Below are 18,549 nucleotides of genomic sequence, written 5' to 3' on the forward strand. Positions count from 1 at the left end.
GTACTGCATTTAAAAAACTTCTCATCTTTTAAAGTAATGGCTCTCAATTTGGTGAGATTTTAACCCTCAAGGGGTTTTGGGCCATGTCTGGAGACATTTTTGGTGTCACAACTTGGAGACTGGGAGTGGGGAGCGGTGCTGTTGGCAGCCAGGGATGCTGCTAAACGTCCCACAATGCACAGGGCAGCCCCACAGCAAAGAATTATTCGGCCTAAAATGTCCATAGCGCCGAGGTTGAGAAACCTTGGTTAGGGATACCTGCTGACTTATTTCTGGATAAAGTGATAGGTATGCGTTTTGCTTCAGAATAATGTGGGGTAGGGCTGTTGATGAGTTGATGATTGAAGCTGGGTGATCGGCGTATGAGAGTTGATTTTATTATTCTATTTTTTAGTTTAAATACTTCCGTAATAAAAAGTTAAAGTATTCTTACGGATTAAAATCTGTATCTTTTTCTATTCTCGGTGGTTGTGCTGAGAATGCAGACTGCGTAGTAGGTATCTGGTAAGTGATTTTCTCCTCCTTTCTTGGCAGATTATTGCTGTGGCAGCATTGGTGCATCACAGCTTTGCACTAGATAAAGCACCCCCACGGCCTCCCTTTCACTCACACTTCTGTGGTATGTATTTTTTTAGCTGGTTTATTAATGGCTTGATTTTTATCTTTCTTGTTTTTTCTCCAGCTGTTGGATCAGTAACTTAAAAAAAATGCTTTTAAGATACTTAGTGCATGTTGTTAAAGAAGTTTTTTTTTAATTGAAGTATAGTTGATTTACAGTACTCTGTTAGTTTCAGGTGTACAGCAAAGTATTCGGTTATATATAATATATATCTATCCTTTTCCACTATATGTCATTACAGGATATTGGCTCTAGTTCCCTGTGCTCTACAGTAGGTCCTTGTTGCTAATCTGTTTCATGTATAGTAGTTTGTATCTGTTAATCCCATCCTCCTAATTTATCATACCCCCCACCACCGCCCATCCCCTTTGGTAACCATAAATTTGTTTTCTATATCTGTGAGTCTGTGTGTTTCTGTTTTGTATATAGGCTCATTTGTGTTATTTTGTAGATTCCACATATAAGTGGTAGCATATAATATTTGTCTTTCTCTGACTTATTTCACGTAGTATGATATTCTCTAGGTCCATTCATGTTGCTGCAAATGGCAATATTTCATTCCTTTTTATGGCTGAGTAACACTCCATTTGTGTGTGTGTGTGTGTGTGTGTACACACACACACCACATCTTCTTAAACCAGTTGTCTATCAATGGGCCCTTGGGTTGTTTCTGTGCCTTGGCTGTCGTAAACGGTGCTTCTGTGAACATTGGGATATGTTTATCTTTTCGAATTAGAGTTTTCGTCTTTTCTGGATATATTCCCAGGAGTGGGATTGCTGGGTCATATGGTAGTTCTATTTTTAGATTTTTAAGGAACCTCCATACTATTCTCCATAGTGGCTGCACCAATTTACATTCCCACCAACAGTGCAGGAGGGTTCCCTTTTCTCCACACCCTCTCCAGCATTTATTGTTTGTAGAATTTTTGATGTCGGCCATTCTGACCGGTGTGAGGTGATACCTCATTGTAGTTTTGATTTGCATTTCTTTAATGGTTAGTGATGTTGAACATTATTTCACGTGTTTGTTGGCAATCTGTATATCTCCTTTGGAGAAATGTCTATTTAGGTCTTCTGCCCATTTTTGGATTGGGTTATTTGTTGTTTTGATATTGAGCTGCATGAGCTGCTTGTAAATTTTGGAGATTAATCCTTTGTCAGTTGCTGCATTTGCAAATACTTCCTCCCATTCTGAGGGTTGTCTTTTCATCTTGTTTATGGTTTCCTTTGCTGTGCAAAAGCTTTTAGGTTTGAGTAGGTCCCATTTGTTTATTTTTGTTTTTGTTTGCTAAAGAAGTTTGTTTTTGGTCAGTTGAGGACCCTAAGTTTTTTGTTTTTTTTTTTTTTTTTTTTGCGGTACGCAGGCCTCTCACTGTTGTGGCCTCTCCCGTTGCGGAGCACAGGCTCCAGACGCGCAGGCTCAGCGGCCATGGCTCACTGGCCCAGCCACTCCGCGGCATGTGGGATCCTCCCAGACCAGGGCACGAACCCGTGTGCCCTGCATCAGCAGGCGGACTCCCAACCACTGCGCCACCAGGGAAGCCTGAGGACCCTAAGTTTTATTGGACTGGTTGCTCCTATTCAGCTGTTTAATTTTTTTCTAGGAGTGGAAGTCGGGAGGCAGTTTGATATCTTTTTCTCTGTTCCAGTGGTTACTCTATTGTGGTAGAGTAGTTTTTTTCTTCTGGGTCAAAATTATGCTGTAACTATTTTCTTTTCATGATGTCACCCTAAAAGCCTGTCATAGAAGCCTGGCCAGAGTTTTCTGTGTGATGAGGCAAGATGCCAAGGAATAAATAAATGTTTACCTATTTGGGCAGAGTTATGGTAATATCGTGCTGGAGTTGGGTTGTGCTATGCATACAATTCCGTGGATGAAACTATTCCACAGAATTCTGCATGCCATGAGGCAGTCTCCACCGTGGATTATGACGTATTGCATGTTGAGAACTTGGCCAGTTAAATAGTCATTTTTTTGTAAAAAATAAAATAAGGGCGCGACACTATTGATGTGTTATGCTTCCCAGGTTATTTTCCAGCCCAGAACCAGAGATTAACTGGGGCAGCATCTCCTGTCAGGTTTCTTGGATACTAGGAAAGTGGGACAAGGGAAGCAAGCAGAGAAGGGAGGGTGATGTGTTATTTTTGTGAAGTTTTACCCTTTAAGTTGGGTTGAATACACAAAATAAAGTGATGTTGAGAATAGTTTGGAAAATATGTGGAAGAGAGAGTCATTAGCTCATTTCAACATTTACCTCCTCTGACTATGTCACTGTATGAACAGCTGTTGTGAATGACAGAGAGTTGAGAGTGTAGTGGGGGAAGCTTTGGTCATCTTTACTATCCTAGCTTTGAGAAGTTTGGACTGAGTTCCTCCATTGTATGCTGGTTGAGGTTTTGGTGGTGGTGGGCATTTCCTTTGGGAAAGACTTAAATATCTTCCATTCTGACTTAGATGGATAGCAAATGTTTCATCAAAGCAGTTTTAACAGTTGTAGGGACTTAGGGCTCTGTACTTGGGTATTCTTTTTTTTTCAGATTTAATCTTCTAAACTTTTTAAAAATTGAGGTATAATTGACATGTAACATTGTATGACTTTCAGGTATACAACATAATGATGCCATATTTGTATATGTAGCAAAATGATCACCACAATAAGTCTAGTTAACATCCATCACCATAGTTACAAACTTTTCTTGTGACGAGAAGTTTTAAGATTTTCTCTCTTAGCAACTTTCAAATATGCAATACGGGGTTATTAACTGTAGTCACCATGCTGTACATTACATACACAAGGCTTATTTATTTTATAACTAGAAGTTTGTACCTTTTTACCCCCTTCACCCATTTCGTGCACTGCCCCCACAATCACCGTCTGTTCGCTGTATCTGAGCTCATTTTTTTCATTTTCTTTTCTGTTTTTGTTATTCCACATGTAAGTGAGATCATACTGTATTTGTCTTTCTCTGCCTTATTTCTCTTAGCATAATGCCCTCTGGATCCGTCTGTGTTATCGCAAGTGGCGAGTTACTGTTTTCATTTTCTTCAGATAAATACCCAGAAGTGGAATTGCTGGATTATATGGTTCTATTTTCAAGTTTTTGAGGAAATTCCATGACTGTACCAGTTTACATTCTCACCAACTGTGCTCAAGGTTTCCCTTTTCTCTCCATCCTCTCCAACCAACACTTTCTATCTCTTCTCTTTTTGATAATAACCATTCTAGCAGGTGTGGGTAATATCTCATTGTGGTTTTGCATTTCTCTGATGATTTGTGATGTTCAGTACCCTTTCCTGTACCTGGTGGCCTTCTGTATGTCTTTAGAAAAATGTCTATTCAGCTCCCCTGCCCATTTTTTAATCAGGTTGTTTGTTTTCATTGTATGAATTTAAAAATATATGTTGGATATTAATGCTTTATCAGATATATGATCTACAAATATTTTCTCCCATTCGGTAGGTTGCCTTTTCATTTTGTTGATGGTTTCCTTTGCTGTGCAGAACTTTATACTTTGGTGTAGTCCCACTTGTTTATTTTTGCTTTTGATGCCTTTGGTTTTGGCGTCAAATCCAAAAAGTCATTGCCACGACTGCTGTCAAGGAGCTTACTGTCTATGTCTTCTTTTAGGAGTTGTTTTTCTTTTTTGAGGGGTGCGGGGGGCGTGCCATATGGCATGCGGGATCTTAGTTCCTGACCAGGGATTGGACCCGTGCCCCCTGCATTGAGAGCATGGAGTCTTAACCACTGGACCACTGGGAAGGCCCTCTTCCAGGAGTTTTATGGTTTCTGATCTTATGTTCAGGTTTGTTTTTTTTAAAATAAATTTATTTTTATTTATTTATTGTTGGCTGTGTTGGGTCTTCGTTGCTGCGTGCGGGCTTTCTCTAGTTGCGGTGAGCGGGGGCTACTCTTCGTTGCAGTGCACGGACTTCTCATTGCGGTGGCTTCCCTTGTTGCGGAGCATGGGCTCTAGGCGTGTGGGCTTCAGTAGTTGTGGCACGTCGGCTCAGTAGTTGTGGCTCACGGACTCTAGAGCACAGGCTCAGTAGTTGTGGAACATGGGCTTAGTTGCTCTGCGGCATGTGGGATCTTCCTGGACCAGGGCTTGAACCCGTGTCCCCTGCATTGGCAGGCATATTCTTAACCACTGCGCCACCAGTATGTTCAAGTTTTTAATCCATTTTGAGTTACTTTTTTGTGTATGGTGTAAGATAGTGGTCCAGTTTTATTCTTTTGCATGTGGTTGTCCCGTTTTCCCAACATCATTTTTTGGAGAGACTCTCCTTTCTCCATTGTATATTCTTGGTTCCTTTGTCATAAATTAATTGACCATGTTATGTATGGGTTTATTTCTGGGCTCTCTGTATGTCTGTTTTTATGCCAACATCATACTGTTTTGATTACTGTAGCTTTGTAATGTAGTTTGAAATCAGGGAGTATGATGCCTCCTGCTTTGTTCTTCTTTTTCAAGATTGCCCTGGCTATTCAGGGTCTTTTGTGGTTCCATATGAATTTTAGGATATGTAGTTTGTTTTGGCAACTATTTAGAGATCAAGGGGAATTTATTTATATTTAAGATGATTTCCATTCAGAAACTTGCAGTGTATGTGTACTTGAAATTGGACTAAGATGGGTGTTGGAATCTTTATTTTTTTCCTTTTTACAGTTGTGTCTAAACCAAAGGATTGTATTTTTCCATATGATTTTAAAGAAGGCATTAAGGAAAAGGTAAAGAACTCACTGTTTATTCCTTTTAAATATGAAATATGTATTTGTTTAAAAAGAGAAAAGGAGAATGCTATGGATTAGTAGAAATACGCTATTTTATATGTTAATTTATTAGATCTGTTGTTAGATTGGACTATGGCATTAACCCATTAAAAATGTATTAGAAGTTTAAAACTAGAAGCGTTATTTAACAATGTTTAAATGTTTCACTTCCTGGAAATAATGGGATTTGACATTTTATTAATAGATGGGTGGTCTCAGACCCTCCTTCAGATAACTTAATTGGAAGCTTTTCCAAAATTGCATGATCACATGATTAGTGTTTTGGGAAAGTGTTGGGTAAAGCCCACCCCAACCCCCACCCCGCTAACTTGAAGGAAGTCAAGAGAAGTTGAGAACGCTGTGGATATTAAAGGTGACATATATTGGGAGGGTTGGTGTGGGCTGGCTTTAATTGATCAGTGATCTCTAAACTCCCAGTATACTCCATGAAGAAGTTTTCACGAGTCCTTAATAAAAATGGGGGGGGGGGTAGTATAATGTGAGTTTTTCATAAAAGTAAACGTATTCAATATGAAGAATTTTATTTTTGGAGAGTATGTTTTTTCTTTTATGAAATGCCTGGGTTGGTAAATGTGTAGGTTTTAAAATTTTTTTTTAAAGTCTTCACTTGCCAAAATTAAAAGTTAGCAACCTTATCAGGTTCCACTTACTTTAAATTGGTTTGAGAAGTCCAGTAGTCTGGGGGTACTATTAGATCAGGCTATTATTTGTGAAGTGCCCTGAATTAGTAAGTAAAATGACCTTGGAAAATTCCATTAGAGTCAAACTGATATTTTTTAAACCTGAGCTAGTTGTAGAAAGCATAGCTATCAACTTCATTTTAAGAGTCTTAATAAGAGTGGATCTTTTGAATATCTGATTTATATTGAGTAATCCAAGTGGAAGCCTTTTGTGTGTAGATAGGTTTTATTTAAGACACTTAACTTAATTCTTACATGTATGTTTGTTTTTAGTCTAGTTTCTTATTTATGGGTTTTTACACTACTATTTGGGATTAGTTTATACAGTCCTTGGGATCTCTTTATGTGGTAAATACGTAAACAACAAAGTCTACCAGGGATTATATAGGAAAGTAAGTAATGTTTTTGATAGGTACTCTGATTCAGATGGTATAAAATGTGTCCAGATACACAAGCGTGTCCCTATGGAGGGACGTTTCTGCACTCGATAGTGCTCAGCACTTAAAATTTTGCTTCATTCACATGTTTATTACTTGAATGAGCTCCTCAGAGATTTTGTGCAACTATTACTGTGAAATCTAGAATCAGGAATTTCATTGCTGCATTTAATTTTGAAATGGATCGTTTCTTTTAACCCTAAGAAATCTTATCCTGCTTGAACAAGGAGCCAAGGTATAGTAGTTGAGAGTAAAGATAAGTGACTGGAATGTTTTTGTCTAACAGAATGTGAAGGTTGAGGTTGCTGCAACAGAAAGAACACTGCTAGGTTTTTTCCTTGCAAAAATTCACAAAATTGATCCTGATATCATTGTGGTGAGTAGATGTTTGACCATGTTGTGGGGAAGCTCTTCATTCCATAAGTTCTTTTCAGTGTGACTTGATTGGTACTTTTTGAGCAGTGGAGAATCTTTTCAGAGTGAAATAACCCTGTGGACTGGTGGGAATTGCTATACTTTCTCCTAACAGAAAGGAGAAAAAACCCCAACCTACTACAAGATACTTTTTCTTCCCCTCTAATAGAAAAGCAACTCACAAATTACTGTTGAAGTTTAGGATACTCCTGTTATTTATAGTTAGAGAGCAGCCCAGAAATAAGTCAACTCATGTCAACTGTTAATAGCTCCAAAATTTTGGCTTAGTGGCCCAGCAGTATAATGTCACAGGAGTGAATTCCCTTGGTTTGGTGCGTATCCCCAAAGTGTAAGTATTTTAATTTTATGAGCTCAGTGGATCTCTGGCATATTCCTTTGAGAGCTCGTGGCCAGGAGTCTTTTTTTCTCTTGATGACTGAGTATGCTCCTACTAAATAGTAAGAGGTAATAATTCATTGAGTTGTCTCTGCCACAGTTCCGAAGAGTCCTAAAACAACATTTTGCTTTGTGTTTCTTCCAGCCTTCCTTAGTTTGTAGACTCCTATCAAGGAGTTTTTCCTTTTGTCTTTTTTCTGGGTTAATGGACCAATCAAATTATTTTGTGCTTTTGGGTTTTTTGGAGGGAAGTAGCATATAAATGCCTGTATTTTAAGTGTAATATCAGTAATTTGGTTACATTGAAGCCTTGTGAAAAATGTTTGCCGTATATTTCTGTGTTCGTTTTTGCTCTTGGACACCTCTCTGGAAGATGGTGTAGCCAAAGTACTGAGAGCCTGTAGGTTGTTACCAGTGTCTCTGCACCCGCTTCCCTTATGGTATTTCAGGAGCCATCTTGAAAGTGCTGGGAAGATTCTGTCCACAGTGCCCTCCTGTGGTGCTCTGGCTCAGCACCAGGCCCTCACCCAATCTCCACTAGTAGTCTCTCTCTTGGACCCCAAGGAGATATCTTGGAGTCTAGGGTAGCTGGCCTGCTCTAGGGTGTAAGAGCCAAGACTTTGTGAGAAATCCAAACTGAAATAAGAGAGAATCCTGACATGGGTTTGAGTCCCTAATCCCAGACATGATAATTTGGAAATGAGACTTCCTCATGTCCTTTGGGTCTCTTAGTTTAATAGACAAACTTGCCATAAATATATAGTGGTATATATTTTTAATTAAAATTAGTGACAAATATGTTTATTAATTTATTTTAAACTTCATCTAGTTTAACTTACTAGAATAAACAAAATTCACATGATGGGAATTATCATTACAGACATGGAAAATTTGGTAATATTTTTGAGATTTTTTTACTCGGGATAGTTTTGTTTCCATGTTTTTAGCAAAGTTCTTATTTGAAGTATGGAGTGATAGTATATGTTTATTTAGTTGCACATTGATTAAGAGTCTAAATCAGTAGTGTTTGAACTCAGTTCTTTAGGAAGAAACTAGATGCACTTCCTCCGTTTTCTAGAGATGTCTATGTAAACTGTCACGCAACATAGCTGGGTTCTTGGTTTTTAAGGAAGTAAGAAGAAATTGTTTGAATACAGCTTTTACTGATCACCTAAAAAGTATGGGACATTAAAATTTGCATGAGACTGTGAAGCATGAGTTGCAAATTAAAAGACATCATATGAACCTTGCATCAATTAGGATAAAATAAAGTTTATTCCAGCAATCTGCTTAGCAACCTTGTTAATGTCAAGGCTAATGAATGCTGCTGATGAATAAACTCCTGGAGAAGAAAGGACCCCAATCGGAGGTAAGCTCATGAGGCCTTCAATTAGAGACCAGAAAAAGAAAGGGCAAAGAAATTCTATGCATATGAAGATAAATCCTCTAATTTGCGTTTCTTATAATGTTATTGGCTGCCTTCTTTTTCTCACTAGGGTCATAATATTTATGGGTTTGAACTGGAAGTGCTACTTCAGAGAATTAATGTGTGCAAAGTTCCTTACTGGTCCAAGATAGGTCGGCTGAAGCGATCCAACATGCCAAAGCTTGGGGTAATAATAATTTTCAAAATCTTAACTTCTCTATTTGGTTTCTTTATATGAAGTAGCTACCAGGGAGTACCCTGTGCTTCTTTGACTAGGAATCTGTTGCCTTATGATAGGGCATTTTAACTTTGGCACTAAGCACCTTTTCCTTTGAATTCAGCATTTTATTGGTAAAAACCACTGGTAGTTTTTTTTTTAACATCTTTATTGGAGTATAATTGCTTTACAATGGTGTGTTCATTTCTGCTTTATGACAAAGTGAATCAGTTATACATATACATATGTTTCCAAAACTCTTCCCTCTTAGGTCCCCCTCCCTCCCACCCTCTGTATCCCACCCCTCTAGGTGGTCACAAAGCACCGAGTTGATCTCCCTGTGCTATGCGGCTGCTTCTCACTAGGTATCTGTTTTACATTTGGTAGTGTATGTATGTCCATGCCACTCTCTCACTTCGTCACAGCTTACCCTTCCCCCTCCCCATATCCTCAAGTCCATTCTCTAGTAGGTCTGTGTCTTTATTCCCGTCTTACCCCTAGGTTCTTCATGACCTTTTTTTTTTCTTAAGTTCCATATATATATGTTAGCATATGGTATTTGTTTTTCTCTTTCTGAGTTACTTCATTCTGTATGACAGACTCTAGGTCCATCCACCTCACTACAAATAACTCAATTTCATTTCTTTTTATGGCTGAGTAATATTCCATTGTATATATGTGCCAAATCTTCTTTATCCATTCATCTAATGATGGACATTTAGGTTACTTCCGTGTCCTGGCTATTGTAAATAGAGCTGCAATGAACATTTTGGTACATGACTCTTTTTGAATTATGGTTTTCTCAGGGTATATGCCCAGTAGTGGGATTGCTGGGTCGTATGGTAGTTCTATTTGTAGTTTTTTAAGGAACCTGATACAAATAGATGGAGAGATATACCATGTTCTTGGATTGGAAGAATCAACATTGTGAAAATGACTCTACTACCCAAAGCAATCTACAGATTCAGTACAATCCCTATCAAACCACCACTGGCATTTTTCACAGAACTAGAACAAAAATTTTCACAATTTGTATGGAAACACAAAAGACCCCGAATAGCCAAAGCAATCTTGAGAACGAAAAATGGAGCTGGAGGGGGCTTCCCTGGTGGCGCAGTGGTTGAGAGTCCGCCTGCCGATAAAGGGGACATGGGTTTTTGCCCTGGTCCGGGAAGATCCCACATGCCACAGAGCGGCTGGGCCCGTGAGCCGTGGCCGCTGAGCCTGCGCTCTGCAACGGGAGAGGCCACAACAGTGAGAGGCCCGTGTACCGCCCCCCCAAAAAAAAAAAAAAAAAAAAAAAAACGAGCTGGAGGAATCAGGCTCCCTGACTTCAGACTATACTACAAACGTACAGTAATCAAGTCAGTATGGTACTGGCACAAAAACAGAAATATAGATCAATGGAATAGGATAGAAAGCCCAGAGACAAACCCACGCACATATGGTCACCTTTGATAAAGGAGGCAAGAATATACAGTGGAGAAAAGACGGCCTCTTCAATAAGTGGTGCTGGGAAAACTGGACAGCTACATGTAAAAGTATGAGATTAGATCACTCCCTAACACCATACACAAAAATTAGCTCAAAATGGATTAAAGACCTAAACGTAAGGCCAGAAACTATCAAACTCTTAGAGGAAACATAGGCAGAACACTCTATGACATAAATCATAGTAAGATCCTTTTTGACCCACCTCCTAGAGAAATGGAAATAAAAACAAAAATAAACAAATGGGAGCTAATGAAACTTCAAAGCTGTTGCACAGCAAAGGAAACCATAAACAAGACCAAAAGACAACCCTCAGAATGGGAGACAATATTTGCAAATGAAGCAACTGACAAAGGATTAATCTCCAAAAGTTACAAGCAGCTCATGCAGCTCAATAACAAAAACAAACAACCCAATCCAGAAATGGGCAGAAGACCTAAATAGACATTTCTCCAAAGAAGATATATAGATTGCCAACAAACACATGAAAGAATGCTCAACATGATCAATCATTAGAGAAATGCAAATCAAAACTACAATGAGATGTCATCTCACACCAGTCAGAATGGCCATCATCAGAAAATCTAGAAACAATAAATGCTGGAGAGGGTGTGGAGAAAAGGGAACCCTCTTGCACTGCTGGTGAGAATGTGAATCGGTACAGCCACTATGGAGAACAGTATGGAGGTTCCTTAAAAAACCACTGGTAGTTTTAAAAATCAGCTCTTAGAATCTAGAGACAGCACATGTTTGTTAGCTCCACTTGGGCATCCCTAAGAGCAGAGTTGCGGGTTCTCGTTAAGGAAGGAGATTGGAAGGAGGAACGGGGGTTGGGGGATGGGAGCAGACACTGAGTCTGTGAGAAGACAACGGGCAGCATGCCTTCTGTGTTCGTTCTCTCTCACAGTAGCTCCAGGTTTATTGCACATTCTCACAGGGGTGGCAGAACTTGTTCAAGATCTTAGAGCTAGTAAAGGGAAGAACTAAAATTTTGAATCCAGGCCCCGTGTGACTCTTGTAAAGCTTGTCACTTCTCATTCTACCTGCTTGCTTCACTGAAGGGAGGTTGGGTGGTTTTGGATGAAGCACCTTCATTTCCTAAACCTGACAGTGCTCAGCACTTGGAATCTTATTTTAGTTAAAGGCTATCAGTAGAACGGCATGCTGCCTCATCAGAGAGCTTAGGACTCTGTACCGTTATAATGCTCTCCAGAGGATTCTGCTGCCACAGTTTGGAGTTGGGAGCCAGTGCTCTTGCTTCTTTTCCTATTCATATCTTTATGGCGATAGAGTTGTTAAAAACACTTCCTGCCAACACTTGCTTTGCTAACCCCTTACCCGCTTCAGGGTTCTTTATATGGCATCTTCTCAGTGAGGTCTACACGATCACCCTATTTAAGATGTAGTCCCCCCAAATTCCTTTTTCCCCTCACCCTGTTCTATTTTCTCTTTTTCGTGTACTTAATGACCTCCTAAAACTATATAATTTCTTTTTTTTATTGTATATTTCAATTGAGACCAGGCTTTTCTATTTTGCTCACCGCTGTATCCCTATATTCCGAGTGCCTGGAACAGTGTCAGATACGTAGTCAGTGTTCAAAAACATTTGATTGATGGCTGAATGAATGCATGAATGGAACAATGAGAGTTTCATCATCGTAATTTTGGGACTAGCCTCAAAGCAAGTTAGAATGAAATGTTCTCAGTATCTGTTCTTCCATGGGATTTGCTTTTTTTCCTCCCCTTGTAGGGCAGGAGTGGATTTGGTGAAAGAAATGCTACCTGTGGCCGAATGATCTGTGATGTGGAAATTTCAGCAAAGGAATTGATTCGTTGTAAAAGCTACCATTTGTCTGAACTTGTTCAGCAGATTCTAAAAACTGAAAGGGTTGTAATCCCAATGGAAAATATACGAAATATGTACAGGTATGATCATGGATGCTTCAGAATTTGTCTGTCTTGAAATTAACAACAGCAAGACACCAGAATCATCCTTAGGCTGGAGAGACAGGAGCCTGTGGTGTTATGAAGGGGGAGGTTGTCTGTCTTCATGTCAGAATCACCATCTCCATTACTTGAGTAATTTGAATTATTTTGCTTTTTGAATTATTCTAATTTTATCGTAATATCTCCCTCATTTAACACCATCTTGATGCTTCCTGAGAGCAGTTTGGAAATTGATGTGATATTTAGGTTTCTGCCATTAATTCAGAAATTAATGCAAATATTTTAGAAATATAAAATCTGAGAAGTCATTCAAATATTTGGAGATATTGCTGATTATTTCTTTTTTCCAGCCTTGTTGAGGTCAAATTGACAAATAAAAAGTGTATTTTATTTAAGGTACAACTTGATGTTTTTGATATACATTGTGAAATAATCCTCACAATCAAGCTAATTAACCTATTCATCACCTCACACAATCACTATTTTTTCTTTTCTTTTCATTTTTTTTTTTTGTGGTGAGGACACTTTAGATTTACCCCTCTTAGGAGATTTCAAGTATATGATACATTATTGTTAACTGTAGCCACGTTGCTGTACATTAGATTTCCAGAACTTACTCATTTTGCGTAACAAACTTTGTGCTTGATGATTTCTTAAAATTTCTCCTACCCCTCTGGCCACTCCTCGTTCTTTTCTGCCTGTTCCTCCCAAGTCCTCAGACTGCTTCTCTTTCTGACTGCACTCCCTCCCTGGTTGATCTCGTTGAGTCGCAGGAATTTCAATACCACATGGGTGCTGATGCCTCCCGCCAGCATATCTTCAGTTTAGACCTCTCTTCCCTGAATTCCAGACTCATATCTCCACCTGCCTGTTCTACTTAATGTCTGACATTAACCTCCAACTCAGCTTGTTCCAAAACTGAGCTCCTGACCTCCTCTAGGTTCCTCTTATTTTTCCAGTATCGCTGGAAACCTCCAAAGTCATCCTCAGCCCAGAACCTCTGAGGCATCTGATTCCTCTCTCTGACATCTTATGTTCCATGCATCGGGAAATCCTGTCAGCTCCATCTTCAAAATATGTCTTTATCTGACCACTTCTTTTCCCCTCTGTTGGACCCACCCTGGTCCAAGCCACCAAACTCTTTCTCCTGGGTCACTGGGTCTTTCTTTTTTTTTTTGTGGTACGTGGGCCTCTCACTGTTGTGGCCTCTCCCGTTGCAGAGCACAGGCTCTGGACGCTCAGGCTCAGCGGCCATGGCTCACGGGCCCAGCCGCTCCGCGGCATGTGGGATCCTCCCGGACCGGGGCACAAACCCGTGTCCCCTGCATTGGCAGGCAGACTCCCAACCCCTGCGCCACCAGGGAAGCCCTGGGTCTTTCTTATATTAGCCTCCTCACTCGTCTCCTTGCTTTTGCCCTTGACTCCTTGCTGTCTGTTCTCAACCCAGGAACCAGAGTCACCGTGCTAAAGTTAGATATGGCACTCTGCTTACCGTCTCCTAGTGACCTTCTGTTTCATGCAGAGTAGAAACCAAAGTACTTATTTCGATTTACAAGGTCCTATACAATGGGTCTCTCTGCCGTTAGCTCTGTCCTTCTACTCTTCTCCATCATTCTCTCTGTTGCAGCCATTGGTCTCTTTCTTGGTACTTGAACTGCCAGATTTATGCTCAGCTCAGGGCCTTTGAATGTGCTGTTCTGTCTGCCTGGAATGTTCTCTCAGAGATAACCCATCCACAAGGATTGCTCTCTCACCTCCTGCAGGTTTTTGTTCTCAGTGAACTCTTTCTCAGTTCCCTAACTAAAATTTGTCTCTGCTCCTGACACTTAATATTCCCTTTGCTTCTTAGTTTTTCTTCTTAATGCTTAGTGTTATATAACATATCACATATTAAATTTTTAATTTATATTCTGTCTACCCCTTGAGGACGGGAATTTTTGTCTGTTTTGGTCACAGCCAGCATCTAGAACAATGCCTGGCACGGAGTGGGTATGTAATACGTATTTAATGGATGGATGAATGGAAGAATTTAGGGAGTTTTCAGATTGTATCTTTGTGGGATTTTTTGTGTGTTTTAGAGAAGGGCATTGATTGGGACCAATGGTATGAATGAATTCCTAATTTCATACTGACCTTATTTTAAATTGTTTCCAAAGCTGCGGTGCCATTGCTCAGAAGTTAACTTATACCAAAAATTTTTTGTGATAGTTTATGAAGTTATGATTATAATCATTGTTTCTTTTAATTACTTGATTCTGTTTCATTCTTTCTTTTCTGTACAGTGACTCTTCTTATCTGTTGTACCTGTTGGAACACACCTGGAAAGATGCCAGGTTCATTTTGCAGATCATGTGTGAGCTAAATGTTCTTCCATTAGCATTGCAGATCACTAACATCGCTGGGAACATTATGGTAAATTTAACATAGAAAGGGGGAAAAAGCATTTCCTGTTGGATCCAGTGTTTTCTGGGGGTAGTCGTTATATGATAATGAGTCTAAATGCATGCTTATAAAATAAGTAACTTGTATTCTGAAAGCTGGGCTTCTTTTGTAAAATGAAGAACTGCTTGGGAGAAGGGGAGGAAAGCCAGGTGCAGTATGTTGAAATTTGGACGAACATAAGGACCATCTCTGACATCTGGATGTGTCTGATTTGTGGAATGGTCCATTTGGAAGTAAAGAAATAGCGCAAGTTGTCAGTATTTTAAGCTCTTTGTCTCATTTTAACCATAGTGCTTAAAGAAACTGCTAGAAATAATTTAGCACCTTTTTTTTTAAAGCAGCCTTTGTTATGATGAGTGATTTTTGAAGGAGGTGCTATGATTAAATCTGCCAACTTGAAGTTGCTTTTGTTTATTCTGGTTTTGAGCTCAAGTTTTTTTAAAAAAACTTCTATTTAATAGTCTAGGACGCTGATGGGTGGACGATCCGAGCGTAACGAGTTCTTGTTGCTTCATGCATTTTATGAAAACAACTACATTGTGCCTGACAAGCAGCTTTTCAGAAAGCCTCAGCAAAAACCGGTGGGTCCAAAATTGTATAGTGTTTTGCTTTTTCTTATCCCCCCCCTCTTATTATCTAGATAGCTGTTTTTTGGGGTTTTCTTTGCTGTGATAGTATCTGCTCCCCAAATAATTAATTCCCTGTATACTCTAGAAACTGTGTCACATTTGTTTTGTTGTTTTGTGTGGTCACTTCCTTCTTTATGTTTCTCTATACAGATAAAAATTATTTGTGAAATATGAAATTCTTTGAGGGAGGCATTAGGCCTCTCTGATAGGTGACCATACCTGGAAAGCGTTTTGCCTCGTTAGCCCTACCCAAACTTAGATGCAACTTGAACCATTTATTTCCTTGAACCCATAAGCCTTTATTTTTGTGTTGCATTGTTTCATTTTTATATTCTAGTAGGATTAAGGTCACTACAATCAGGTTTCTGAAGTGGCCTCCATCACATTGGAAGTAAAACTTAGCTACTGTTTTATCAGCACTGCTAGTAATTGATTCAGAATGGGAGTCTAATGTTAAAATGACCCAGGTTCTTATATTTGCTTGTTTTATGCACATTATCAAAATTAGTAAAGGAAGTATTCACTTATAGGAGTTTGACATCTGCTGAGGTATTGAATGTTGGCTATTAGTAAACTACTTGGGAAAGAATTTTCACTATATGGATGTACTTATTTTAAGGTGTCCATATTAATAATGAGAATAATGATAATATCTATATAAAATATTTTGTGCTTTTACATCATGAATGTTAGAGTAATGAATTTAAGAGGACTCAGAATCTCAAATTTTACATAATATGAATAGTTGAATTTTTAGTGTCCATTGATTTTATTTTATTTATTTATTTTTAAAAATTAATTTATTTGTTTATTATTGGCTGCGTTGGGTCTTTGTTGCTACGCGCGGGCTTTCTCTAGTTGCGGTGAGCAGGAGCTACTCTTCATTGTGGTACATGGGCTTCTCATTGCGGTGGCTTATATTATTGCAGAGCACGGGCTCTAGGTGTGCAAGCTTCAGTAGTTGTGGTGCGTGGGCTTCTGTACTTGTGGCTCACGGGCTCTAGAGTGCAGGCCTGGAAGTTGTGGTGCATGGGCTTCATCGCGCCATGGCATGTGGGACCTTCCTGGACCAGGGCTCGAACCCGTGTCCCCTGCATTGGCAGGCGGATTCTATTCTTAACCACTGCACCACCAGGGAAGCCCTGTCCATTGATTTTAAAATGTGAAGTTCTGTGAATTCAAAAATATTTTAAAGTAGAATTTGCATACTTATCAACTCAGATATAGTGTTTGTTTCGGTAACTACCATGCTTGGCATTCATTAGGATTTATGAAAATATTACAATAACTGTCTTTCCTCAGAGGTAGGACCACTAACTAAAAGTAATGTTAGGTAGAATGTTAAATAGAACTGTGTACTGCAGTTGCAAAGGTGGGGGGGGATCATAAACCTTCTAAATTGGTCCATTAGTTGCTGGCTGGTGAAGTTATCTTTCCATTTGATTTTAGGGAGATGAAGATGAAGACATTGATGGAGATACCAATAAATACAAAAAAGGACGTAAGAAGGCAGCTTATTCTGGAGGCTTGGTATTGGACCCGAAAGTTGGTAAGGCAACGCAGTGGCTCGGTTTGCCCCTGATGCTAAGGAACTTAATGCAGAGCCAGGCTTGAGAAACGAGAAGGCCTGAGTTGTGTTTTGTAGGTTAGTGAATAGGTTTCATAATGACCTTATTTTCTCATGTTCATGCGAAAATCTTGTTTGCCAGTCTAACGTCGAATGAGTGTGAATCTTTTGTGGGTTTTTTTTTTGCTGTATTCCAAGAAAGCTTTATTTATGGACATAGAAATGTAAATTTTGTATAATTTTCACATATCATTGAAATAGTCTTTAAAAATTTTTTTCAACCATTTAAAGATATAAACACTATTCTTAGGTCACGAGTGGTACAAAAAGGGGGTAGGTTGGAGGATATGCTCTGTGCAGTTTGCCAACCTATTTGTCCTGTGGTAGGAGCGCCTCTGTCTCCTCCCATCTACTCTTGGGCTCCGCCTCTGCCCAGCGTGCGAGGGCCAGTGCAATTGGACAGCGAAGTTAAAGTACAGGCAGTAACTACCAAATTGAACTTTAACAAGAGAATAATTGTTTCCTGTAATCATGAATGGCAAATAAGATGTTTTGTGGTAAACAGTTAGAAAAGATTAAAAAAATTTTTTTAAATCATCTTAACCATTTTTAAGTGTAGTTGAGTAGTGCTGTTAACTGTATTCACATTGTTGTGCAGGAATGAATGTCAATTTTATCAAGTAACTTGAACTCTTGAGTAGGAGACATTTTTGACAAAAGTGATTTTATTGTGAGTTGTAATGAGACAGATCACTCATCCTTTGGTGTTAGATAGATCTGGCCTTGAATTCTGGCTATGTGCTTGGGCTGCCTGTTGTAGCCTGCGTATGCCTCAGTTTCCTCTTCTTTAAAATGATGGCAAGAAAAATACCACGCAGAGATTTAAGGAATAATAGTACCAGACACAGAGTAAGCTATCAATATATGCTTGCTGTTGTTATTATTGTCTTAATTGTGGACATTTATTTTTATTCAGTTTCTTCTCACGGTGAAGATAACTCTTTGTAAATGTCCTAGAGAAATATAGTAGCTTTCTGTTCACCCTTTGCAAGTGAAAAGGGTGGATCGTTCCACTGCTGACATTTCTGTGTACATCTCTTGTCTCAGCAGTTTGTGTACAGGTAAATGGGCTGCCTGTTTTTATTCCCTGCAGGTGTGATTGTAAAAAAATGTATAACCACTCACTGGTGTAGCTCATGAAACATTTGGGGAGTGGGGGTGTGGAGGGTAGGTGGGAAGGAATGCTTTCTTGAAGGAGAATTTAACAGCGTTTTTTGGAAATGGACATGGTACTTGTCTAAAGTAATTGATATGGGAAGGTGTTTGCCTATAATAATGGCATACTTTGGCGACTGCTGGGATTTCAAGGCGAGACAGTATCTCTTCTTTCCTTTTCTTTTGTGACCTGACTCTTCACTCTAATACAAGTCATTTTTACAGAGTGGTAGTTGACTCCTTTTTTCCTTTTGTGTACCTCACAGCTCTGGATAG

The 18,549-nt window shown here is 39.2% G+C and overlaps 1 protein-coding gene and 1 non-coding gene across 4 annotated transcripts in view; both read left to right on the forward strand.

The window, feature by feature from the left end:
- Nucleotides 1–18,549, forward strand: part of POLA1 (DNA polymerase alpha 1, catalytic subunit) — a 306,641-nt gene that overhangs the window by 43,108 nt on the left and 244,984 nt on the right. For all 3 annotated transcript variants that reach the window (XM_065900491.1, XM_065900493.1, XM_065900494.1), the window contains 8 exons: nt 535–619; nt 5,288–5,349; nt 6,816–6,905; nt 8,836–8,952; nt 12,224–12,399; nt 14,703–14,832; nt 15,324–15,443; nt 16,941–17,040. In XM_065900491.1, the coding sequence (XP_065756563.1) occupies nt 535–619; nt 5,288–5,349; nt 6,816–6,905; nt 8,836–8,952; nt 12,224–12,399; nt 14,703–14,832; nt 15,324–15,443; nt 16,941–17,040 (880 nt within the window). The remainder of the gene's footprint in view (nt 1–534; nt 620–5,287; nt 5,350–6,815; nt 6,906–8,835; nt 8,953–12,223; nt 12,400–14,702; nt 14,833–15,323; nt 15,444–16,940; nt 17,041–18,549) is intronic.
- Nucleotides 18,014–18,143, forward strand: LOC136143156 (small Cajal body-specific RNA 24). The gene has a single exon (XR_010657855.1). It is a non-coding gene; the product is annotated as a small Cajal body-specific RNA 24 (non-coding RNA).

The sequence above is a fragment of the Phocoena phocoena genome, chromosome X (assembly GCF_963924675.1).
Source record: "Phocoena phocoena chromosome X, mPhoPho1.1, whole genome shotgun sequence".
Classification (NCBI taxonomy): domain Eukaryota; kingdom Metazoa; phylum Chordata; class Mammalia; order Artiodactyla; family Phocoenidae; genus Phocoena; species Phocoena phocoena.